Source organism: Rhynchophorus ferrugineus, unplaced genomic scaffold (genome assembly GCF_030347505.1).
Source record: "Rhynchophorus ferrugineus isolate W39M unplaced genomic scaffold, kcgeb_rfMv2 rfM1, whole genome shotgun sequence".
Classification (NCBI taxonomy): domain Eukaryota; kingdom Metazoa; phylum Arthropoda; class Insecta; order Coleoptera; family Curculionidae; genus Rhynchophorus; species Rhynchophorus ferrugineus.
Genome location: NW_027472580.1, coordinates 540,489 through 567,601, shown reverse-complemented (window position 1 = coordinate 567,601; position 27,113 = coordinate 540,489). Strand labels below are relative to the sequence as shown.

The 27,113-nt window shown below is 32.8% G+C and overlaps 1 protein-coding gene across 5 annotated transcripts in view; it reads right to left on the bottom strand.

The window, feature by feature from the left end:
- The window catches only part of dgo (ankyrin repeat domain containing protein 6 diego), a 322,131-nt gene that overhangs the window by 96,452 nt on the left and 198,566 nt on the right, over positions 1-27,113 (bottom strand). For all 5 annotated transcript variants that reach the window (XM_076413687.1, XM_076413657.1, XM_076413698.1 and 2 more), the window contains one exon: positions 19,711-20,167. In XM_076413687.1, coding sequence (XP_076269802.1) covers positions 19,711-20,167 — 457 coding nt within the window. The remainder of the gene's footprint in view (positions 1-19,710; positions 20,168-27,113) is intronic.

Below are 27,113 nucleotides of genomic sequence, written 5' to 3'. Positions count from 1 at the left end.
CAGTCTTGTAACATCTCAGTGCATCTACAACACTTCTCAGGACTTTTCTCCGAAAAACTTGTACTTTGTATTACTTTTGAATGATAATATTTATTGATTTTAGTGTTTGTGCGGCCTGATTATTCTTGAACTGCTCAAGCACATATTTACTTTCGTTAATTTTTATTTTCCAGATTTAGGTCCAGTTATATACATTGTCACTTGCTTGTTCTAATTTTCGTGTGGATTCATCGCTAGTGTTCCTGAAAGTAAGAATCGCAGTATCATCAGCAAAAGTACCCATCGTAATTTACCCCAATACATTTCATTGTGGTGCACCTGCTCTAACTTATTTTATTGTTTTTAGAGCAGGCTCATCTTGTTTGATTCTATATATTCTAGCTGAGCTCCAAGATTACAATAGATCAGTGTGTTGTTTCGGTAACATTTTCGGTAGCTCATTAATGAGACTGTCATGCCATAACTTGTCGAAGGTTTGTGCTATATCTAAGAATATAACATACCTTTTTACCTTTATAGGCTTTTTGAATTACATATATTATTATATGCACTTGGTCTATTGTTGAATATTTGTTAATAATCCCAAACTGGGGAGTTTTATTAGGCCTTTTCTTTCTATAATTGGTTATATTCTTTTCAATAGGAGCTTTTGAAATACTTTACCAATTGTTGGCAATAGTGTGATAGGCTTTTATTTCATTTAATGATTTTTTAAGTTTTGGAATCATAATAATTTCAAACGTCTAGAACATGTTTTAGTCGAAATTCTGCATTGATCAAGTTGGTTAGTTTTATTTCTTGGTATTTATTGCAACAACTGTCCTGTTACTAAATTATAGCCTGGTGATATAATAACTTTGATGGATTCTTTCGGCGTGACTAATTAAATTAAGAGAAAAAATTAAAGCAATAAAATATATTTTATTACGGTCCACAACTTAATAGAAATAACAAGGTTATTTTCATAACATTGCAAGATCACACTGTTTCTATTCCAAGTAATAATACTATATAATATTCGAGAAACATTATATCGTCATAATCCAAGCCAAAATTAACAGCAGGTCATTAAGGTATAATATGACCGCTGGAGTCAGCCAAGTAAAAATCAATGCAAAAATCAAAGCCAAAAAAAAAACAAAATCAAAACATTACTTGAAAGACGCCAGATTCTGAAAAAAACTGGACATAATGAAAAAAAATTATGTAGTAAAAATTGTAAGAACTACCAAGGAATAATCATATCAATTATCGGAGAAGTATTTATGAAAATCATACAAATGAGACTTCAATGAGCTCGAGAAGAAATAAGTCGAGAACACCAAGCAGGATTTCTTTCAATTCATCAGGTACCTTATGATGATCTCCACTGCTTTTCAACATTATAGCGATTAGAATTATGCAAAAAAAAACAATATAGCGTCCAGCATGATGCTACAAAATTCTTGACTGATCTGATGTTAGTTAATGATAGTGTTATATTCGTTAATATAGATGATAGAGGCTTCAAGCATTCTTCACAATATAGTACGCATTGTGAATGCCTTATTCCCTATGAATGAATGAAGAAAAGGCAACTAAAGGGTAGCCTTTTCTATTTCAAATTACAGCGGATCCAGGTAGAGCAAGTGACATTATATGGGATCAGTAATAAAGCAATTGCAAACTGCAAGTGCTTTTTTTTTCTCTAAGATGGTATGTGCAGAACAGAAGAAATATTAGTACAATCTTAATTTACAAATTAATTTATTACTACTGTTCTGCTATACTTGTATTAATACAGACAGCAAGGCGAGTACGGGGTTAATACATCGGTATGTATTTCACAAATTAAAATAAAACTAATCTACTTAAGCTAAAGTTAAGAATTCACATATACGCTAAACAAGTTTGTGTAGTTTGGTTCGCTTCAATCTTTTGATTTCCTGCGTGTTGTCAAGTAGCTGTATTACCTCCATATTGCTGTGATTTAGCAACTTTATTTCATGTTTTAAGGCGAAATCTTGGATCACTTCGTATATCCATTTGATTTCGAGGTCATTGTGCAGCTCTTCGTTGGTTATGTAGCGATATGCGTCGGTAACTAATCGTAGAACTTTATTTTGGGTGAACTGGATTACTAGTTGATGTTGGCTTTATGATTATGATTATGAAATTTGCCTTATGATTGACTGATAAACCAATCTCTTTGATTTTAGGTCAAGTTGAGAATATCTTCCGACTAACCAGTACAATTGCTTGACTTTGAGTCTAATCTGCTCTGGTTTTTGCCTAACATGATGTTTCCAGTTTACATAGGTACATAGATGATTCTTTTTCCGTCCGGCATCCGTCAAGTGATATAAACAATTAAGTTTATATTATTTAGTCGCAACGCAAAATTAACATCGACAGATTTGGAGTTATTAAGCTGTATCTAGAAACTCTAGTCCATTTGTAGATTGTAGATTTGTACTTTTTCTACAGCATTAGTCAGAGATACATTTTACCATGATAACTGTGTCCACGCCCAAGTCAATGTTCCAAGTTCTGTTTCATTTATTGTTGGGATATCAGCTGTATAGGGCAGATATAGTAGAGGTCCCATGACACAGGGGAATTCCAGCCGAAATAGGTTTAAGTGCTTTGCAATTTGATCATTTTATATATTAATTCCATAGGCCATACTCGGTCAAAAGCTTGTGAGACGTCCAGGAATCTTGCAATATTTCTTTTCTTCGAATGCCTTTTCAACAATCGCTGTTGCTCTGTGTACTTGGTCGATGTGTCGAGTGGTGATGATGATGATGATGATGATGATAAACAACTTAACAAGAAGATTCAAAAGAGAAGAGGTACTTATTTGAATGAAGTTTAGTTTTAAATGATCATTTTAAAGGCTCTAAAACTTAGTAATCATAGAAGAAGGAATATTAATATAAATGTTTTTTAAAAGAGTTATTTGCACGAAACCACAATATTTTTTTCAAAACTTGTTCTCCAGTTAATAATTTAACTAATAATTTATGGTACTATTTCTGCGGGTTATACCACTTCGTTTGAATTATTTTCCATAAATCTAAACGACGGAAAAAAATCTTTCACCGCCTGACGCCAGGTGAGCTAGTTAAACGTATCCGGTACTCCATAAGTGAACGCTTTGGTTGGAGAGCATGATTTACAATACCAACACACCTGAGGGTTATAGTAAGGAACCTATCTTTATGGTACTCCATAAAACCATGCGATCGTATGTAATGTATTTAAATTACGACAGCTTTAAAATAAATAAAAAAATAATAATAACATTTCAAGGAAGTAAAACATATAATAAAAATAAATATAAATCAAGTACCATAAAATAGGAGAAAAAACATTGTTTTAATGCAATACTATTGTAGTTATATAACCTCGACTTAATTTCAATTATACTTAGTATAATAGTACCTAAAAATTTCTAAAATATCGCTTAATATACTAAAGTATTTTTAATATTAAATTAATAAAAACCAAAAGAAATATTACTATAAAAGTTTGTACTAACAACATTAAAAAATATTTATTGGTGTATGAGTTTGCTCCTTCATATATAAACTTAATGGGATAATAATATGGAATATTTATGGTACGCTCAAATGGCCTTCGCTTTCTTTGTATCTTTATTGGAGAATTATCAAATAACTGTCTTGAAACACGGTTTTTTTACTTGAGTTCATGTCGCTTCCAGTTTACGATTTAAATTTAACGAATTTAAATTGTTTATATTCTGTTGATAATACTAATAAATATATATTTAAATTTAATTTTAAGGAATGCTTCTAACAGTAAGTCTATTCTCTTAATCCGATTGTTTCAATTACTCTATGGATGGAATAAAAACATCTTTGTAACATCTTAAAATAGTTATATCTCAAATTGCAGTCAATTTTGCAGAATCTAATGACTTCTCAATTATTATAAGTTTATGTGAGTTTATCACTACTAAAAAAGTAAGCTAAAGACAAGAAAAAACTTAAAACATAAACCTATTAGGTAATTGTTATCTATCATTTTCATATTGATACCATTTTTTTGCATCTTTTAACAGATATAACAGAAATTAATTGATTGCTTATACTTATATTATGCTATTTGCATCCGTATATCCAAATAATCTTTATAATTCACTAATAAACCAATATTTTTTATTATCAGTCAAACTATTTAGGCTAACCAGTACAGTGATTTTGATTCTGATCAGCTGTGTTCTTTGTCTAATATATTAATATTAATACCATATCATTACTTTACCTTACCATAATTTTTCACAATTACTCACTAAAAGAGGACAGTAAGATGTCCATAATGTTTAAAAAATCGTTAAGTCCTTATACGCAAATTTGATAACTGAATCTTTTTTGAAAATATTTTTTAATAAGTAAAAATAAAAATTAGTAAGCTGTACTAGAATAAATCGCTACACTTTAAGTTTTTTCCTTTTTACATAGTTTATTAGTCATACTATAGCACGTTGAAAAGGTAAAAATTCATAGGGCATATTAAAATCTTCTTGAACGAAGAAAGAACGAAAGCTGCACTTGTATTAATAGTGAACATTTGCTGGACCCGGTTTTCATTTATGAAAGTGATTGTTTTTGGCTAAAATGAAACGAAATCGAGCCGAAAATCAAAAACGAAAGCTGAAATTAACAGCAGGATAGAGGGTCTCTTTAGTGACAGTAATTAAGAGAGATTAGCTCTAACATTTTGACGCACCAATCGTATAGCTCGGACATTGCCCTGTCTGACTACTACTTATATATATCTGTAAAACTTCTGTAAGAAAATTATGGTCTTACCTAAAAACTGGCGAAAAGTTAGTATATACATCATTAGTATTTGATTCGAGTGAAGGAAAATCTGACAAATAGTAACTATCCTAGTCTCGTATAACCATTAACAAAAATAAATCTGTGCATGTGCAATTCACGTATAATCAGATAATGTGATAATGCTTTTGAGATAAAGCATAAATAACAATAAATAATACTCTAATTCCATATAGCAACAACGCGAAGTATTGCGGAATGAATCTTGATGCAAAACTTCACTAAAAGGAACATGTAAAAAAGAAAAACAAAGAACTGGAGTTAAAATATAGGAAAGTGTATTGGTTTATTGAAAAAAAATCTCAATTGTTAGTACACTATAGTATTGAAACCTATATGGACATACGGATTCCAATTATGGGCATGTTCTACTAAAATTAATATAAATACAAGTCATTCAGGTAATTAAGGACAGACCCCATTCGCACGTCAATATCCAAATAACACAACTGTTGGATACACCAAATGAAAACACATACTTAAAATAAGCAAACCGTTTGATCTTATGTAGTGTAGTGGTATTATGTATCTTACGATCTTATGTAATACATTTAATAGAAAAAACATCAGTGTTAATACATAAACATTATTACACCAATTCAACATTCAAGGACTAAGACAGGGCCGATGGGTCCTCCTAGATATATATCTAGATTTTAGTTATTATAAAAACAATTTATATGTTATTTCAATATAATAAATATATTTAAAAACTCAATAACCAGCTAGGTAAGATTGAATATTTACAAAATACAAGGGATAGACACAATTATATGAGCATCATGCGTTATAGTACATCTACATCAATACTAAATCCATGTAAATATGACGCGTATGGTCTGCTTAGTTTATAATAGTTTAGTTTTTTAGCTTAATATATTTCAGTATATTATACAACCAACAGTGAAATGTGTGATCTCTAAAACTTCGAAGGAGTGCTAATAGCTGGTGCTCAGTTAGCGGGAGCACCTGTGACGGCTGAATTATTTAACGTCTTATGAGCGACAGTATTCACAGTAATGACCACATACACAAATTATGGCAAAACGACATCGGCGCGGAGGAATAGTGGCCTAAACACAAAGTCAAGTCGACAAACATTGCAATGTGGCCAAAAAACGTAAAACTACAGCGTCAAAAAATGACAGCAGAACTCAACATTCACTTGAGTAATGCAGGAGTTCCATAAATCTAACATTCATGGAAGGGCTGCGGTTGCAAATCTCTTTATAATGGAAGCTACGAAAGAAGCGGTGCAATCATAAAATTTGGACACTGGATGGTTGGAAAAATGTGATATTCTCAGATGAATAATCGTTTACATTTTTCACTATAAACGGCTATGTTTATGTATGGAGTGTTTGGTTCCTATATTTAAACATGGCGGAGGGTCCGTTATGATATGGACGACTGAATATTGTCGCTGATACTTTGATTCATATCACTAGCCCGTTGCTGCGAATGAATATCACAAGATCCTCATTCATGAAGTTCTTTATAATGGAAGCTACGAAAGAAGCGGTGCAACGGTCATACAACTTGGACACTTGATGATTGGAAAAATGTGATATTGTCCCGTGAATAATCATTTAAATTTTTCACTACAAACGGCTATGTTTATGTATGGAGTGTTTGGTTCTTATATTTAAACATAACGGAGGGTCCGTTATGATTTGGACGACTGAATATTGTCGCTGATACTTTGATTCATATCACTAGCCCGTTGCTGCGAATGAATATCACAAGATCCTCATTCATGAAGTTCTTTATAATGGAAGCTACGAAAGAAGCGGTGCAACGGTCATACAACTTGAACACTTGATGATTGGAAAAATGTGATATTGTCCCGTGAATAATCATTTAAATTTTTCACTACAAACGGCTATGTTTATGTATGGAGTGTTTGGTTCTTATATTTAAACATAACGGAGGGTCCGTTATGATTTGGACGACTGAATATTGTCGCTGATACTTTGATTCATATCACTAGCCCGTTGCTGCGAATGAATATCACAAGATCCTCATTCATGAAGTTCTTTATAATGGAAGCTACGAAAGAAGCGGTGCAACGGTCATACAACTTGAACACTTGATGATTGGAAAAATGTGATATTGTCCCGTGAATAATCATTTAAATTTTTCACTACAAACGGCTATGTTTATGTATGGAGTGTTTGGTTCTTATATTTAAACATAACGGAGGGTCCGTTATGATTTGGACGACTGAATATTGTCGCTGATACTTTGATTCATATCACTAGCCCGTTGCTGCGAATGAATATCACAAGATCCTCATTCATGAAGTTCTTTATAATGGAAGCTACGAAAGAAGCGGTGCAACGGTCATACAACTTGGACACTTGATGATTGGAAAAATGTGATATTGTCCCGTGAATAATCATTTAAATTTTTCACTACAAACGGCTATGTTTATGTATGGAGTGTTTGGTTCTTATATTTAAACATAACGGAGGGTCCGTTATGATTTGGACGACTGAATATTGTCGCTGATACTTTGATTCATATCACTAGCCCGTTGCTGCGAATGAATATCACAAGATCCTCATTCATGAAGTTCTTTATAATGGAAGCTACGAAAGAAGCGGTGCAACGGTCATACAACTTGAACACTTGATGATTGGAAAAATGTGATATTGTCCCGTGAATAATCATTTAAATTTTTCACTACAAACGGCTATGTTTATGTATGGAGTGTTTGGTTCTTATATTTAAACATAACGGAGGGTCCGTTATGATTTGGACGACTGAATATTGTCGCTGATACTTTGATTCATATCACTAGCCCGTTGCTGCGAATGAATATCACAAGATCCTCATTCATGAAGTTCTTTATAATGGAAGCTACGAAAGAAGCGGTGCAACGGTCATACAACTTGAACACTTGATGATTGGAAAAATGTGATATTGTCCCGTGAATAATCATTTAAATTTTTCACTACAAACGGCTATGTTTATGTATGGAGTGTTTGGTTCTTATATTTAAACATAACGGAGGGTCCGTTATGATTTGGACGACTGAATATTGTCGCTGATACTTTGATTCATATCACTAGCCCGTTGCTGCGAATGAATATCACAAGATCCTCATTCATGAAGTTCTTTATAATGGAAGCTACGAAAGAAGCGGTGCAACGGTCATACAACTTGGACACTTGATGATTGGAAAAATGTGATATTGTCCCGTGAATAATCATTTAAATTTTTCACTACAAACGGCTATGTTTATGTATGGAGTGTTTGGTTCTTATATTTAAACATAACGGAGGGTCCGTTATGATTTGGACGACTGAATATTGTCGCTGATACTTTGATTCATATCACTAGCCCGTTGCTGCGAATGAATATCACAAGATCCTCATTCATGAAGTTCTTTATAATGGAAGCTACGAAAGAAGCGGTGCAACGGTCATACAACTTGGACACTTGATGATTGGAAAAATGTGATATTGTCCCGTGAATAATCATTTAAATTTTTCACTACAAACGGCTATGTTTATGTATGGAGTGTTTGGTTTTTATATTTAAACATAACGGAGGGTCCGTTATGATTTGGACGACTGAATATTGTCGCTGATACTTTGATTCATATCACTAGCCCGTTGCTGCGAATGAATATCACAAGATCCTCATTCATGAAGTTCTTATTATGACTAGCATATTACTGCCACCCATTGACATATTACAAGAAAATAGTGCGCCCATAAATACGACCAAAAAGATTCAGTCTTGATATCAGACCTCAACATGATTGAACCGCCAAGAGCAGGTTTAGAAGAGACAGTGAGGAGTAACCTTCCATCTCCAACATCATTGAATCAATTGAAGGATTTTTTGATCCAAGAATGGGGCAACATTCTGTTGGAAACTATCCAGACCCCCTACAAATTTATTCCATGAAGAATTGCATATATCTTAAAAGCAAATGTTTTATCACCATCATTATTATTAACAAATAAACATTGTATATATGTCAGATATTTATATTATTTAGTCCATCCCTTGTATATGTTGCTAAAAAACTTAATATAATTAAAAAACAAATTGTTTTAATTTACCACTGATAAAAAAAACAGAGTTCTTCTAGAACCCCGCCTGGTAAAATTAACGGTGTATGTTAATATTTCAAAGGAGAATATTTATTCTGTTAAAATGAACTAATAGAGAGCAGTGACCCTTATTAATTTCGTTGATTTTAATTGACACTTCCGACAGTTCCTGATTTAAAGCCTATACCCGCGGATTTATCAGTGTTTTATCGGTGGCTGACCTGCCACAAAAATATCTCGCATCCTTTAATTGAATTAAATATGATTTACGGCCGTGTTCACAATTAGAATACGGTCGAGTCCGAGCCTTGAGCCAAACCATTACGGTATCAATTAGCGACCTCTGTTGGTAGCCGTGCGGCAATTAAACTCGGATGGCAGTTGTAAAACATTATTTACGATGTGACGTTGTTGACGTCCTCAATTTGGTTTCGATGCACCGGGTGTATGCAGAGAACGTAGGATCTGCTTCTTTTTATTATGCATCAGGTGAATACGGAAGTTTTTTAAATTTTTGTTTTTGTTGAAATCATTAGGTGAGTCCTTTTGGAAATCATTTAATGGGAAAAGCTTATTTTATTGTCATTTCTGGTTATTTGTGTTTACATTTAAGCACTGAAAATGCATTTGGTAATATAATGTATTCGTTCTATCGATTTAAAAGGGTTAATAAAAATTAGTTGAGGAAAGTGGACAATTATTTATTCTGACTGCCAAATGTTACTGCCATCCATGAATAGTCTACTGTGATATTTTGAATATGCTGCATTGTTTAGTTTGAGTTTGACAGCCGTTATCAGCAGCCAACCTCCGAATTTTAACAAAAATTGGAGAAAGTGATCAAGCTGATTAAACATTATTTTTTGTCAAAAAACATCACTGAAACCAAACAAAAACTTGATAAATGCTATGAAGATTCTTTCTTTGTCCTTCCAATTGTTTTTAAAGTGATTTAAAGGACTCCGGTCTAATTTAAAGCATCGGCAGAAATGATGCCAAACGTTAGGGGGGTCGTGGTGCTAGAAATCGCTGATAAAATCTATTGAATGATATTGCAAGATCGAAGATTGAATGTACGCGAAGTAATTCAGAGTAAAAATATCTCTAATGAGCAAATACATTACATTTACATAGATATTGGGAGAAGGAAAATGTATCTGCGATATGGGTGCTGCGATTACTTACATTCAAACATAAGTGCAACCATGTGATCTTTTTAAAACAATGCTTGCCAATGTTCATTAAAAATAGTGAGATTCTTCAGCTGAACGTACGCCAAAGAAGGTCAAGTTGTTTCTGTCGGTAGGCCACAGTTCTTTTGGGGTACACGCGTTGTCTTTCATATAGATTATCTTGAAATGTTTTGGACATAATTGATAAATATTTCAAACAAGAACAACCTCACTTAATGAGGGAAAAAGTGTTGTTCCATCAATGGCCACGACATGGTAATCACCATGATCAATTCCTAAAAAAATAAATTCACAATTTAGGCTAAGAACAGCTACTCTATCCAGCAAATTCTCCAGAGTTAGCCTCCTGCGATTCTTTGTTTCCAAACCTAAATAAATGGCTATGTAGTAAGAGACCTGTCTCCAATAAAGAGGTCATAACTGAAATTAATGCCTATTTAGAGAGTCTTAAGAAAGTCTATTATTCGGAGGAAATAAAATTCTGAGTAAATATATTGAACGAAAAGGAGATTATGTTGAGAAATTCAATGCTTTTTTGTCCAAAAAAATATATTTCATCCAAAAAGTCACTGACTTATCAAATTGGCCTCGTTTAAGACAACATATTCAAATAAACCCTGTAGTTAATGCAATAGGTATTACAACTATAAAACATTTGGATAACTGATAGATTACTATAAATTATATATAGCAAATCTGATGCCGCTGAACTGCATGATATTTTATTATTTAATTCACCAGTCTGTTCTATTCAATTTTAAGTGATTACAGCACTTTAAAGAAGCACTTCATACACCTAATGGTTTTAATACGTTGAAAATATTTTGCCAACCTCATGTGATTTATAAAACTTTCTTAATATAAAAAGTGTAGTGAAATGCAAATATGCACGATTTTATTTTTATCCGAAAACAAAAACTCGGTATTGATCAATTAAATACAAGAACACACGCTGATTTCCTTTAAAAAAAGTTGAACATAAACTTCCAAAGGATGTCTGTGTTAATATTTTTTATCAAAAGAGAATACATGCTGTTTTCATTATAAAATTTAAACATCTACACAGACACATACAGTTTTGTATAGCTCGATAATAATCAGATAGTTAATATTGATTAGCAATAATAAATTGAGATAACTAGACATTGTATAAATAAACTGTTATTTATATCAAATTAACGAGAGCTTTAAGCAAATTATAGTGAAAATTTAAATAAAGGCAATATGTTTTTATTGAAAATATGGTATAGGCTGGTCAGTTGAAAATTCTCTAAAAGAAAATTACTAATTCGGGAAGCAAGGAGGTAATGGTGATCACAGGAATAAGAACCGGATTGTGGCATAAGAGAAAACATGAAGAAATAAATGAGTACTTGATCTGCATAATAAATGGCACTGTTAAATAAAAATAACCAAAAATTGCAAGGGTTTCAAAATAAAATGTTGAGAACGAATTTGAATGTCAGAAACAACCAAATACATCGAGAGATGGGTGTCATGACTCTGCTACCGTAACCATGTTCACAACATGCAACAGTATACTGTTTTCTAATGAAGTACTTTATACCGTTTCCGAGACATGTTTTTCGTCGTGTTAGAAACAGGAAACTAATAAAAAGATTCCAAATAGTAGTCGGCAAAGGCTGTAATTGAGACACCATGTTAAAGACTATTTCAAATTGTTAGATGGTAAATCTAAGTGAAAAGTTTAATTGTGTTTTATATAATTTACTTTTTAGTAGAAATGTGATGATGATGTCTAAACAATATGGCCACAGAGAGGGTAATGTCTTTCTCCCTACTACTACATATTAAATCAAATAAAATTGTTATAGGATGTGGCAAAATATACCACCAAGAACTGTTGGGATATGTGGAAAGGATTGTTTATAATAACACGCTTTGGTTTGGATGAACTCTATCGGACACACAGAAGAAGATATTGACAAATGGCGGAATTGTGAATTAGTGTTAGATTGAATATTAGGAAAGCTTAGTTACTGACTTAAATAGTTGCTCAGAATGTGACAGTGAATGAATGAAACTTTCTGGATGTGGGATTTTGATTAAGGTAAGGTGAGTATAACAGTCATGTAATGACTTCCCGGACTACCATAGTAAAACACATTTTTTTTAAATTCTTTTTTTTTCGATAATTTCGTACTTTTCGATACCATTTTTGTAGTAGGATTTGTCCTTTGCTTCAAAATAGGCCTCAGTTTCGGTGATCACTGGGGGCTAGATCTGGAGAATACGGTGAATAAGGAAGCAATTCGAAGCTCAATTTATGAATTTTTGACATGGTGCATAGTCTTGGTGAAGCACTTTCTATTGTTTCTTTCTATTTCTTCAAATGCGGCCATTTTCGGTGATGTCGTCCTTCAAACGGTCCAATAACGCTGTTGATGGTCGTTCCTTTTTGAAAGTAGTCAACGAAAATTATTCCAGGCGCATCCCAAAATACAGACGCCATAACCTTGCCAGCCGACTGTTGAGTTTTCCCACGCTTTGGAGCGGGTTCATCGTATAAAGTCCACTCGGATGACTGTCGATTAGACTTCGGAGTGAAATGATGGAGCCATATTTCATCCATTTTCACATATCGACGTAAAAACTCGGGTTTAATGTGCTTGATCATCTTCAAACACTGCTCCAAATTATCTCCATCAACTCGTCGTTGTTTTTTGGCCAAAAGTGAGCTTGCGCGGCACCCACTTTGCACAGAGCTTTCTCATACCCAAATGTTCGTGAATCATATGATGTACACGTTCAGTTTATATCTTTAGAGTGTCTGCTATTTCATTCAATTTCAATTTACGGTCATTCAAAATCATTTTGTGGATTTTTTAAATGTTTTCATCGGTAACAACCCCTTTTGGGAGTCCACTGCGTTGCCCGTCTTCGGTGTTCATTTCACTACGTCTAAACCTAGCATACCAATCCTTGATGGTTGTTTTTCCTGGGGCAGTGTCCGAAAACTCGGCATCAAGCCAAGTTTTTGCTTCAACTGTATTTTTTCCTTCAAAAAGCAATATTTTATCAACACGCGAAATTCCTTTTTATTCATTTTTTTTTTCACAATAACAAAACTTGCTTCACTCAAAATGCTATAATTCACAAACTAATGATTCGACAGCTGTCAAATTTATACACGCATCTTTTGCGGGTTAGGGATAACTAAAACACATATGGCTTTAACTCTTGTAGCGCCATCTATATGTCAGGCTTGGGACTTTTGAATTGACCTGTTATATACATAGATATGTGTATAATTGTTCAGAATATATATGAGCAAATGGTTAAAATGTTTGAGGAGAGAATGTATACTAACTGTTTTGCTGGTACGGCAAATGCATTAGGAAGAATGCAGTCGTTAAATCTAATTGAATTGAGAAAAATACGCACATGTAGTAAAAGAAGAAACTAACGAGAAATACAGTTATATCAGAATGACTTGACAGGAAAACACAGCAACAAAAGAAACAAGAACTAAACATAAAAGGTAAATAAATTATTTAGATGGATTAAGCCTCCAGGGTATACCATAGGTGGTTAAAAACAGAGTTCAATGTATATATGATAAAACAACTCTAACCTACAAAGCATTTTGGCTATTTAATTAACTGTAGTTTAAGTCCTTCAATAACATATGCATTAGATGTACTATAAAGTTAAAATAAACTATATTTTATAGCATTTTTGTTCTACTATTTTATTTATATTAAAATAAGCTAAAATAAACTAACTGTTAAAATTAAATGCGACAACATTGCGGACTTTTGACGTCATAAATTGAGCTGGCGTAAATTCAATGCTACTTTCGATAGGACATATTTAAAGAAGGACATTAACAAATTAACAAGATTAGTTACTATTTAATCTTAAATCGATTGAGCCGATTACTGCGACCCAATCAGGAATGATAAAAACCTAAGCCGCTAATTAAACCCAATCAGCTTTTTCGTTGAGAACTCAAATCTCGTTCGGTTTTCTTCGCGATTATCGCGAAAAATACCGTGAACGATCGACCAGCGACGAGCGAGCTCCGTCCGTTGCCAGGCCGCCCGCGACACAATAGATCGTAAATTTACAATTTGATTTGTGTCCAAAGTTGTGAACTGTTGGGCGTGTACGTGATTCACTAAAGTTCTAACGATTAAGGTTCGTTCGTGCCGGTCTTGTTCTCTTTTTAGGGTGTAGTTGAAATAAAGCGTCTAGTATATGTATCGCTATCTGTATGGGTAATGCGATTATATCACGAGGTTTTATTCGAGAAGTTTTGTGAATTACTTATTGGGTTCTTAAGGAAGTACAAGGTGTGACAATCACAATATTTCTTTATCAAGGTGCTAGGTAGTTAGATAACTTTCATAATAATAAACAAAATGTCATAATTAAATTAAATTTGAAAGTTATAAAGACACAGGTTTATACACGGTGAATGTAATCATTTTATTTCATGGCTTCTATCTTTGTCTTCTTCTCTTGACAGACATTTCAAGTTTAGCAGATACGTTGTTCTGATAGAGTATTAATGATTTTTTGTCCATCTGAAAGTCCAGACTGAAGAAAAACATTATGAACATCTCATAAAATCATCAGGCCGAATTTCGCTATGGCTCAGTCTGATGTTAATAGTTAGAAAATTGCATTTTGAAATAGCTAAATGTGTCTCCCTACATTTTAAATATCAGCATATAAAATAAATTATCTTATATCATTTTATTCTATTTTAGAATTTTTCAGTGGTGTTGTTGATTGCTCATGTTCCGTTAGCTTCATTTTTCTTATGGCATAGTACATTCCCTCGGTTCACAAGAGGCTAAGGAGTTTGTATGAAACCCTCTCTTCGGTTTCGTAGAGAGTTCATACGAGGGTTATATACTTTTGCATACGCTTAAATTAAATTTTCAAAGCATTTATTCCATTCTGAATGAAGTATATTCAAAACATGATTTTTGAACGCTTCAGGTGCTTGTTCGAGCGAAAAAAATTGAAAACCACTCAGTTTATTCTTCACGGATAATAACAAAAAGAAGTCATTGTGTGCCAAATCAGGGCTGTACGGCGGACGACCGATCAATTTGATGTTTTGAGTGCTCAAATAGTCTCTTGTTTGAGCCGATGTGTGAGGGCTCGCATTGTCATGCTGAAGAACAATCCGGCGTCTCTTGTTTGTTTTCCTTATTTTATCGAATACTTTTGGGAAACAAATGGTTGTATGCCCATCAGAATTTACTGTTCTACGATCCTCTAGAGGCACTGTTACAATAATATCAGTTTTCCCGAAGAAACAGGCCACCATTTTCTTTGAAGAGCTTCATGCGCAAACAAATTTTGTTGGATTTGGTTCATCTTGGAACACCCATACAGTCGACTGCTGCTTACTTTTGAGCTCATACGAATATATACATGATTCGTCACCTGTCACGATTTTATAAACGTCTTTCGAAGCACCGCGATTGAATTTCTTAAGCGTTTCTTTGCACCAATAGACACGAACCCCTTTTTTGAGCGATTGACAAACTTTCGCACAGCTAAGTGTTCATGTAAAATCGCATATATGCTGCTGGAACTAACGCTTGGGGATGCCTCAATCTCACAATAACACTTATAGTGTATATATGACGATCTTGCTTAATCATTTCGCATACACTATCGATGTTTGCTGGCACAACAGCCGATTTTAGACGACCTTCACGAAACTTGTCGGACGGCGAACTACGACCACGATTGAATTCACTAAACCAGCGATACACGGTGGTTTTTGATGGAGCTACACTCGCTTTTGATGGAACTCTTGTTGTGATAATCCACGTCGAAAATCGTAAAAATCATCGCACGAAAATGTTCACGATTCAGTTCCATTTTTTGCCGAGACGAAACTTTCAACTAAATATAAAATAAACAAAGGTCGTACGTATATCGTCAAAAATGTCAAACTTTAGGATGGAATATGACAACACATGACAACAGTGTTGCCAATTCCCGAAATATAAATAGTGACCCTCCTATTAGAAATCAACCAAGAAAGTGTTACCAGTCAGTTTTTTGGGATTTAAAAAGAATTTTCCTCGTGATTTATCTATAAGTTAGCAAGAAAATTAATTCAGATCATTATTGGAACTTTTTGGATCTATTATATGCTCATGCTCATGAAAAATTTCTGAAATCAGTGAATTAGAGTAGGATTATTTTCAATGCCATTATTTATCACATAAGATTCCTCAAAATTTCGATTCTTTTCAATTAAAATCACTTGTTTAAACTTAATCACATAGTAAGATTATTTGATCTATAATGTGAATATTCGAATAAAATGCATTGTTTTTAAAAACATTCAGCTCAAATAAGAGGAGACTCCCAGAGTTATCTTACATCGATGCAGGAAAGTTAGTGCAATATTTACAATAAAATAAAAAGAAATAAACTTAAAAAGGTAAAGCGAATGGAGAAAGATTAAAATTTAATTGAACTTAATTGAACATGTATCATTTTCTGTCATATATTGAGGATTGACGTTATATTTTCGATATTTCTTACATCCTCTGAAATTAAATTAATTCTGAACCAATTCTGACAAGAAAATTAATTCATAGCATAGGTCTAAGTAAATACAGTTGAGTAGCAATTTTATTCGGATGCTATTCTGCTTCTACAAATATATTAACAAAATGGATTCCGTGGAAAAAAAGAAAAAAATGAAGATCGAAATGGCTGCCTAAAGTGAAACATGATTTGTTGTAGATAGAAAAATGAAAAGATGATTGTAGAAAGAAAATAATTGAAAAAACAACTGAAATGTGTAGATTACAGAATGTCAATAACTAAAATGAACACCGGATAAAAAAAAGCGACAATACGAATAACGATATTAGGGCTTCTACAAGGTTTCTCCTACTTATATATTGAAAATATAATAAAAATAGTTCATAATATGAAACTACCAACAAGAAGAAATAACGGCTATTTTATTCTCGGAAATAAATATAAAAGCTGATTTTAATAATATCTATCTAGCCGTGACAAATTTGCAAACTATTATGTAATATCCTATAAAACCTACTATACGAAGAATTAGATACTCAACAAACTTTAAAATGATTTCAAAAATACGTGTTATAAGCATAAAATTATGTATTAAATAGATAATTAGAATATCCAGAATTATTATAAAGCTATTTTCTCATTTACAAGTTTTCTTGTTTCAAGTTAGATTGACTAGAAGATTTCTCAGATTCTTCTAATTATGACATCGATATTATTTAAAATCACGCTATCCAACATAATCGCGTACTCATTACGTATACGATGTGTTTTTGTCGTATTGTGAATTAATAAATTGTATCCGTTTTCTTATATGTTGACAGCATGTTGGTAAAATTAAACTTCTTTGCTATATAATTAGTTGCTGATGAAAGGTAGATAACGTATTATTAACATTGAAATAGGTCAAAAAAAACTACTTACATTATATTAAAAAATATAACGTAATTAAACTAGAGTGTAGCTTTTTTAAAGTGACGGAATTTTCAATTTTATTATAACATTTGATATACTTATTTTAACTTTAATTGATTATCATAATTATTAAAGCAATTTCTTTGATTTTAGGTTAAGTTGAGAGTAACTTCAGACTAACCAGCACAATTTTTGAGATTTTGAGTCTGATCTCTTCTACTCCTTCTTTGACGTCATGGCTTCAATTTACTACTCGCTGATTCTGCTTGAGTAATCGGATATATGCCATATCAATTTACCCTGTAGCGATTTGAGGCATGTCGAATTTTACATCGTGGAATAACGGTCTACAAAATACCCAGAAATATAATCCCAGATGTTGAACACGGGCGGGGTGCCAACTGGAACCCGACAACGAATAGCTGGCGGCAACCCCGAGACGTTTATCTGGGATGTTATTGAAGGGTATTTCGGTCATTCAGTGCTCAACCCTCGTTTAGTTTAGACGTGCCACCATCGACTGCCCAAGCCTCGTCTTCAGGTAACTCCGCTGCCATCCGTTTTATTATTTGTATTTTTCACATTTTTTTTTATATTGCCAATAAATAACGGTCACATAATGTAAACACCACTGTTTCATTTCGTTTTACCTCCATTCACCGAGCCACATCATTTACCCCAAAACCCTAAAGTAAATATATTATTCTTTTATTGTGTTTGTTATTATTTTCATTAATATAGGAATATGCAACTTGTCAATTAAAAAGTCCCCGGCCTTCCCTAGTAAAACACATTTTTTTGGCAAAATTGGCCTTTTTATTCAATATAATTCACTTCAAGGTGATACACTGATTATAGCAACCCTCCAACTCTTCGATGTCATTTTTGTAGTACGATTTGTCCTTTGCTTCAAAATAGGCATCAGTTTTAGCGATCACCTCTTCATTCGACGAACATTTTTTCCCAGCGAGCATTCTGTTGAGATCTGGAGAATACGGTGGATGAGGAAGCAATTCAAAGCCCAATTCATGGTTTTTTACCATCGTTTTCACTGACTTGTGACACGGTTCATAGTCTTGCTGAAGCAGCACTTTCTTTTTCTTCAAATGCGGCCGTTTTTTGGCGATTTCGTCCTTCAAACGGTCCAATAACGCTACGCAATAGTCGCTGTTGATCGTCCTTTTTATTTTAAGGTAGTCAATGAACATTATTCCATGCGCATTCCAAAATACTGACGCCATAATGATGATATGAATGATATGATGTACACATTCAGTTGATATCTTTAGAGTGTCTGCTATTTCATTCAATTTCAATTTACGGTCATTCAAAATCATTTTGTGGATTTTTTAAACATTCTCTTCGGTAACAAACTCTTTCGGGCATCCACTGCGTTCACCGTCTTCGATGCTCATTTCATCACGTCTAAACCATAGCATACCAATCCTTGATGGTTGATTTTCCTGGGGCAGTGTTCGGAAAACGAGCATCAAGCCAAGTTTTTACTTCAACTGTATTTTTTCCCTTCAAAAAGCAATATTTTATCAATACGCGAAATTCCTTTTTATCCATCTTTTTTTCGCAATAACAAAAGTTGTTTCACTCAAAATGCTATAATTCACAAACATCCGACAGCTGTCAAATTTATACATGCATCTTTTGAGGATTAAGGCTAACTAAAACATATGAATTTAAATCTAGTAGTCCCATCTATGTGTCAGGCCGGAGACTTTTCAAATGACTTGTTATATTAGTTCATTTAATATTCCATGATTATAACATGAAAATAAATAAAAATCACATATACTTATATTTGATACCCTGAAGTTGTTATAGTTCTTAAATTAGTATTACTCATGATACTTCTGTTATAATGTTCAGTGATGTAGTAATTTAAACTTATTAATACTTTGTTGATTATTAAAACGTAATGGAAATTAGATTTAATTAAATGCCAACTGAAAAAAATAGTGAGACATTTGTTACTGTAATTAATATTATATGATCTCTATAATCAAATATATTTCTGATCTTATATTGCAAATATTGTCAAAACAAGTTTTAGTAATATTAACATATCATTTTTAAGTTATCCCTTTTAGTCTATTATTAGAGAAACAGCAAGTTTATAAATTAACTTACCTTGTTGCTTGCAAAGGCGATTTTTCTCCTTTATCGAGCATCTCCAAACTTCTGGACCTGGGTAGCTGCGGCTCCTGTTCTTTGTTCACGTTCATTACTCGTTCTGATCGTCGTCCTTGCCCGCCTCTGCTGATCTTCTGTTCCAGTCCGGCAACACGCTGACCGAGGCGCGCTTGAGCTCGTACGAGTTCTCTCTTGTCTCTTTCCAGTTTGGCCTCGAGGTGTCGGAAGAGTGGTGCGCAATAACAAGTGTATCCTACACCCACCGGGCCTTTCCGTATATTACCGGCAAGGTCTAAGTAGTACTGTTCGCCTTTCTTCAGTGGTTCCGGAGGTAAACTGTCCAAATTGGGCGAAGGAAACGCATCTGGATCCGGGTAGTAATGGCAACCATACGGAGACCAGTGTTTACCAGGTGAAGGTTTGGAGGCTTCAGCCACCGAAATATCCACCACATCTAGAAAAGAAAAATAATTAAAATTATATACCCAAAAATTCGCATTTCGTCATCTTTATCTTTCTCTACATATTAATCGGCTTAAAGCTTATACAGAGGAAGAATTTCTAGGCCTAAAATTGTTGTGTAATATGCGCTACAGATGAATAAATTCCAATAAAACGAAATACGGTCAAGTCAAGCAACCAGGAATAGTTGTCAGATCGGCGATACAAAATATATATGCAAATATTTTCGGGTGTAGTCGACGCGCTACCAACTTCAACCATTATGCGATGCATTATTCGTTTTTCTGTTGTACGTAAATCAAACACGGACGCGTAATTTTAAACATTAAAATCTGGCAACGTTGTACAGCAAAATGCCGCCAGGCAATATTGAATCCGAAGACAGATCCCTAATTTTTACATCTGAAACGATAATAAAACAGTTATTTAATATTAAGCTGTGTTATTTAAGATTTTGTGTTACTTTCAGTTATACCTGTATTGTCGGAACTATTAAAGAATTATGGTAAGTTTGGACAAAATAAACGACAGATAGTATGATCATGTAAAGTTATATTTCATATATTTTTTAAAGAACAAATATGTGTCCTCTTTATCGGTATATAGAGCTGTTAAAAACCGACATATACAAAAATTATCTTTGTCTTCTTAATTTTTGATATAATTTGATGTTCAAGTGCAATTCTTGCTTCCAATGACAGTCTTTGAAGCAACAAAAATCGATCAAATGATCAGATTTTAAATCAACATTCACAATTCAGGACCAAATATACCATTAAATTGGTTCTTTGTTTTCAAGGCCTGATGCCGAACCATAATGTTTGAAAATTTATTTTATGGGTGACCAGGAAGGAGTAGCATATTAACAGACTCTGTCTCTACAACTTCATCGAGCAGACGAGAAGGAAAAGACTGTGACAACTTTAAAGTTACAAAACTACTATAATCTATTTAAAAATTTTAAAAAGTTTAGATAGGACAACGTATTCTGCTAGTTTTTACATATTAATAAATACTAATTATTAAGTATTATGCATTTGATAAATAAATGGTCTTCATATAAGCAGCAAATTGCTGCATCTTACCATTAAATCGACGCATAATAGAATTCTTTCAAAGGCCTAAAAATACATTTCCGCATCGTACGCCGTGCTATAATGCACTTACAATTTTATGGTTCGTTATAAACTGTGAGTCGGCTATTATATTGTATAATAAATAGGAATAATGATATTTAAATGAATCATTTTATACTATATTGTGTACGTCTTTGCGTTATTATGTGTGGATTTCAGTGCGTTTGTTTTAAACTAGATTTTTTTATAGATCTAGCATATCATTCACATATACTTTTACAGCTTGAACTAATACAAGACGACATTAGGTATATGAAATGATCCACGTTGTTGTAGCGTAATACCAGATAATTATTTTCTCGTTTTTGTAACAGGTTTCACCAGCTATAAGTAATCATTATCAAGATTCAATACATATGTCATTTTATTCTGCTGACAGTAACCTCAAATCTACACAAATTACGTTCCGTCAAAATAGCAGCGATGTAGATTTGTAATTTTTTGAAAATTTTGAGCTTTATTGTTTCGTCAACAGAAAAAAAGTAATCGTTTTAATCTACATATAAGTAATCTGTATATAAAATAAGTAATCGTAATCGTAAAGACATCTAGTGACCTTGAGGCATGTCGAATTTTACATCGTGGAATAACTATCTACAAAATACCCAGAAATATAATCCCAGATGTTGAATACTGGCGGGGTGCCAGCAGCGCCAACTAGAACCCGACAACGAATAGCTGTTATTGAAGGGTATCTTCGATCATTCGGTAACCGACCTTCGTTTGGTTTAGATGTGCCGCCATCGACTGCAAGCCTCGTCTGCAGGTAAACCCAGCGCCGATCCGTTTTATCACAAGTATTTTCCACATTTTATTTTATATTGTCAATAAATAACGGTCACATAATGTAAACACCCCTGTTTCATTTCGTTTTTCCTCCATTCACTGAGTCATATCATTTACCCTAAAGACACACCTACAAAAGTATGGATGAAAATGTGTGATATTTATATAAATATCTATGATAACTATGATATCTTTGCTAATATGATAACTTTGATAATCTAAGAACGAAACATTTATTTTTATTAACCGACGGTACCGAGCACAAACAATACAAAACTAATAATATAAATTTGTGACATATAGACAAAATTAAATTAGGAACAAAACAAATCTAATTTCTTACTCGGCACCGACTTTAAGATCAGTCAAAGTTGATATCAGTTGGTGGTAGTTAAAATAATATTGTAAATAGTTAAATAGGTTTAGGTAGGTGTTAAGTTAAATTGTCTGTATATAGTAGAATATAAATTGCGTGTAGTAGATAGGTGAAATAAGGTTTTTGTTTATCTTTATTTAGTTATTACGATTATTATGTACATATTTTGTTTTAAAACGTTTTTCTTTTGTGTTAAAAATCTAAATTTGATAATTTTTTACCTTTCAGTCAGTTTCATATTTATTCTTCTGAAGTCGGTTCAATTTCTTTGTTAAAATATTTTTAAGAGTTGCAATGAAAAATGTGTAGTGTGCTAAAGTTTTGTCCCATTCACAATATATTGAGTAAAGATCCAGAAAAATATATGCAATATTTACGCAATAATTAACTTAATAAATCACGTTCGAATTTCAATAATAGGGCGAACATCAGTTACAATAATACAATTTTGCTATAATTAAAACGAAATAAAAAAACAATGTTAAATGTTATTCCTTTAAATCGCATCATTTAAACTAATAAATATCAGTTAATACTCCCATACAAATAAACACCGATCCGAATCATGTGACCGGCCTTTAATAACGCGGAAAAAACGATAATCCATAATTATTATTTCGGATAATATATCTTTGGGGAGCGGCATAAATCAAATAAACAAATACGGGATCCGCACATCCACCAGAATCCTAATGGATACACGACAACAATAACCGGAGAATGTTTAATTATAATCCCGTTCGTAAATAAACGGATCCGAAAGGAAAACAAATCGACTTAATCTAATTTGTAGGCCGTCAGAAGCGGAACATCTTGTACGTGTGGAGTATCGAATATCGAACAGGTTTAATGGATGAATTTATGGGTACGGGCGGCCATAAATAATAAATCCTGCGAGGCAAAAGATCAACGGTTCGATCAGAATCCTGCTGATTTCGTGAGGGTATGGTATATTCATCTTTAATCGATGCAAACTACTATTTGATGTGATTATAAAGTACATGTAAACGCTAGATTGATAAATCTTCAAACATTCCTTACACAAGACCAATAAAAATGTTTAGTAAAACTTTTTAATTCAATTTATCTTGATCATATTGTTTGACATTAGCTTTTTTATCATCCAATTCTCTCAATATACGACATCTATTATATAATATTATTAAAATACAAATATTAGGTACTTGTTTGTTATATTCAGTTTTCCTTCACTTTGTCATCATTTTGGCCTGAAACCGGGAAGGGGAATCCTGTTACGGATACCTAGTTGGGGAGACCCGGAGGAATAAGTGTTTTAGACTGGTTATGTGGAGACTGCCTCTGAGCTACCCACTAAACCCCACCCTTATTGGCCTAAAATATCGTCCAACTCGGTAATACATCTATTGTTCGAAAGACGAAGAGTAGAGAAATTTCTCGAATAGAGCTCGGATATAAAATCATGAACTTGGGGGACGTCCAGAGGACATTGGTTATTCTCCTGAGAATAGTGTTCTGAAGTACTTGAAGACGTGCCACCTGGCTAGGTGAAACGTATTTGAGAGAGACACTGGAGCCGTATAGAACGACTGATCGAACCAGCATCTTGTACAGGAGAGATTTTATTGAGAGAGGAAGCCTGCTGGTCCGGTTCAAGAGCGGGAACAGCAAATTGACAATATCTTTACCTTTCTGAAGGGGCCTTTGAATCTGGGAGTTCCACCTAAACTGACAATCGAAAACAAGACCGAGACAGGTGGCTGATCTTCTGATCATGGGATTTCGGCGTTCTCGATTTTAAGACGTGAAATGCTCGGTGCGTAACGCTTCTTTTGGTGAAGATGCCCTTTCGGTTGACTTGCAACTTTCAGAAATGTAACCACTGGACCGTCTCATCGAGTTAATTTTAGAGTCTGCCTTGCATGTGCGGTGCTACTCTTGAAGAACCATCTGTCATCATCATCATCATCATGATCAATCTATAGTAAATCTTTGGGGATTTCTTGGGACTTTCTTATTCCAATACGCTGCCCTTGAGGTCCTACAGCTTCGAACTGTTTAACTAAATCTCACCACAGTTAGCTATCAGCCGCAAGTGTTATGCTCCTGTTAATTGACTGCAAAGCCAATGTCTTTGATTTCAAATTGAGAACATCTTGCAACCAATCAGTGTACAGTTGCTTGATGAATGACTTCATTTCTAATATGATCTCAGAGAGAAGCTTGTATTAAGCATTCCATCTGAATTGTAACATCTTCCTTGGGCTTGTTTCTCCATATATTTTATAGGCTCTATGATGAATCCTTTTATGAGACCCTTTTATATTGCCTAAAAGATTTACGTTACAACTTTTAAAGATATCTTCGAAACATATTCAAGTATCCTTTTCCTTTTACTTTTACAAAAATATCTTCTTTCAAGTTTAGCTCCTGATAAATGAGTATTTTTTTGGTAAATATTTAAAACAATCTTCATTTCAAACAAGGCTTTTGCAAATTTTTTCATTAAGCACTATTAACATTATATTCTATTGTTTCTATGTATTGATCTGATATTGGTTATATCAATTGGAAGGCAATAATCAGCTGTCTAATTTATTAGAACTACTGGCTTCATAATATTTGATTAAAATACTAGTATATATTGTCAACTTAATACTTTTGCAATGTTTCTTTCTCAAAAATCTTTTTACCAAATATACATTTACATCATTTATAATGGTCAGTATACGCAGAAAAGTATCAAACGCATCCAGGGTATATTAATTTGAACCTGATTTAGGAATTATTTCGGGATCTTTGATTACAGTAGTAGTTAATAATAGTAAAATATTATATAATGACTTGACTAGTATATATTTGGCTGAAATAAAGTGTTTACAATTATGAATAACCGATTTACAAATTGTAAAACTGATCTCAAATTAATGATAATAAAAATATTTTATCAACTCCAATAAGTGTAAAATATCTAAAATAATAATGTAAATACCGTAAAATAACCGTAAATTACGATACGATATCTGCAACATTAACAAATACATTTTGAAGACAAACATTACAAAATCTTAGCTTGTGTAAGAAGTAACTCTACTAATAAGTCAGTCGTTATGTAAATACGAAACATCAACATTTGCATGAAGAATATGTGAGGGCAATTAAAAGACACAACTAGAATACCTACGGTTATATTTTACACGATAAAATTCAGCATCCCGTGCTAGGCGAAGATTAGAACGTAAAAAACGACTTAAATGGTTACAGTTTCCAAGAAAATACATTATTAATCAGCAAAACTGGAAGCTATCCTTTAGCAACAAATAGAAACAGAAAAAAAATGTTCGGTTAATAGTCGTTACGCCGTATATTAGTATGCAATTATGTTTTTTATAGAGTTAACAACAAACTAATTTCAGTTTAAAGTCGAAAATAAAATGTTATTTCTTATAATTCTTTAATCAATGTAAATTGAACATAGAAATAACATTGATTATAAAATTAAATCTACTTTATATACGATTTTTAAACCGATTTTTCACTGCAGTATATGAGCATTTTTCAATAGAAGCGTTGTTATTTCAACAGTTATATTCAGTAAGCCTTGTCAAATGTTTACAAAATGGGGAAATTTGTTTTTAAAATTAGTATTCTATTTACAAACTTATAAAACATATATTACAAATTTATAAAGCATTTTAAAGAATAATTATCGAATTTTGAATGATAGCAATTTCATCAGGCAAAATTGTATTCAAATGTGGTGTGGTTATGTCACTGAGTTTTTTTAAATCTGATATAAAACTTTTATTTATATTTCTTAGATTCTATTGTGGGTTATTTCTAGTTGATCGTTATTTTAAAAATAGTGTTATGTTACTAGAATTTATTAATTTATTTTTCATTTCAAAAATTCAGAGATTTATTAATAGATTCGTTTTGTATGAGAGAAGAAATTGAACAAGAAACATTGACATTGACTCGATTAAACATTTTGAAATATGAAAAGATAATGACAATGAAGGAACAAGACACGGCTACCTAAAAATAGTTAAAAGGTTATCAGTAGGTAAAAATTGTAGTACAGCGTACATTGATGTTTCATCGATAAAATATTATATAAAAGGGTGGAAAGCGTTTAAAACTCCTCATTAATATCTCATATTATGTATTGATATATGCACAAATTATAAAATTGCAAATGGTTTAGAACATAAAAACTATTAATTTACTTTAAAAACTGTTTTATTCAAAGAAAGAAGAGGCGACTTGTCGTATATAACATACATACATATACATACATAGAAACATACATACATAGACATATTTATATAGAAAGTAATTTGGATTTGTTCATTCTATTCATTTCTATTCAAAGTTTTTTTGTACATACGTCATCCAGATTTTAATGTATTGCCTGCCGCAATTTATAAATTCATTTTAGAATCAGACAATATTATCCTTCTCATTTTATTCTAGTTAAACAGAGACATAGTGATGTCTGATTAGTTCGAATAGGTAAACGAATGAGCCTGTTAAAGTCGTTCGGTTGTCAGACGTATGGAGGCTATAACTCTAACCTATAAACTATTGTGGCTGTATAATTAACTGTAGTTTTTAGATGTAATACAATGTTAAAATAAATTGTATTTGATAACATTTTT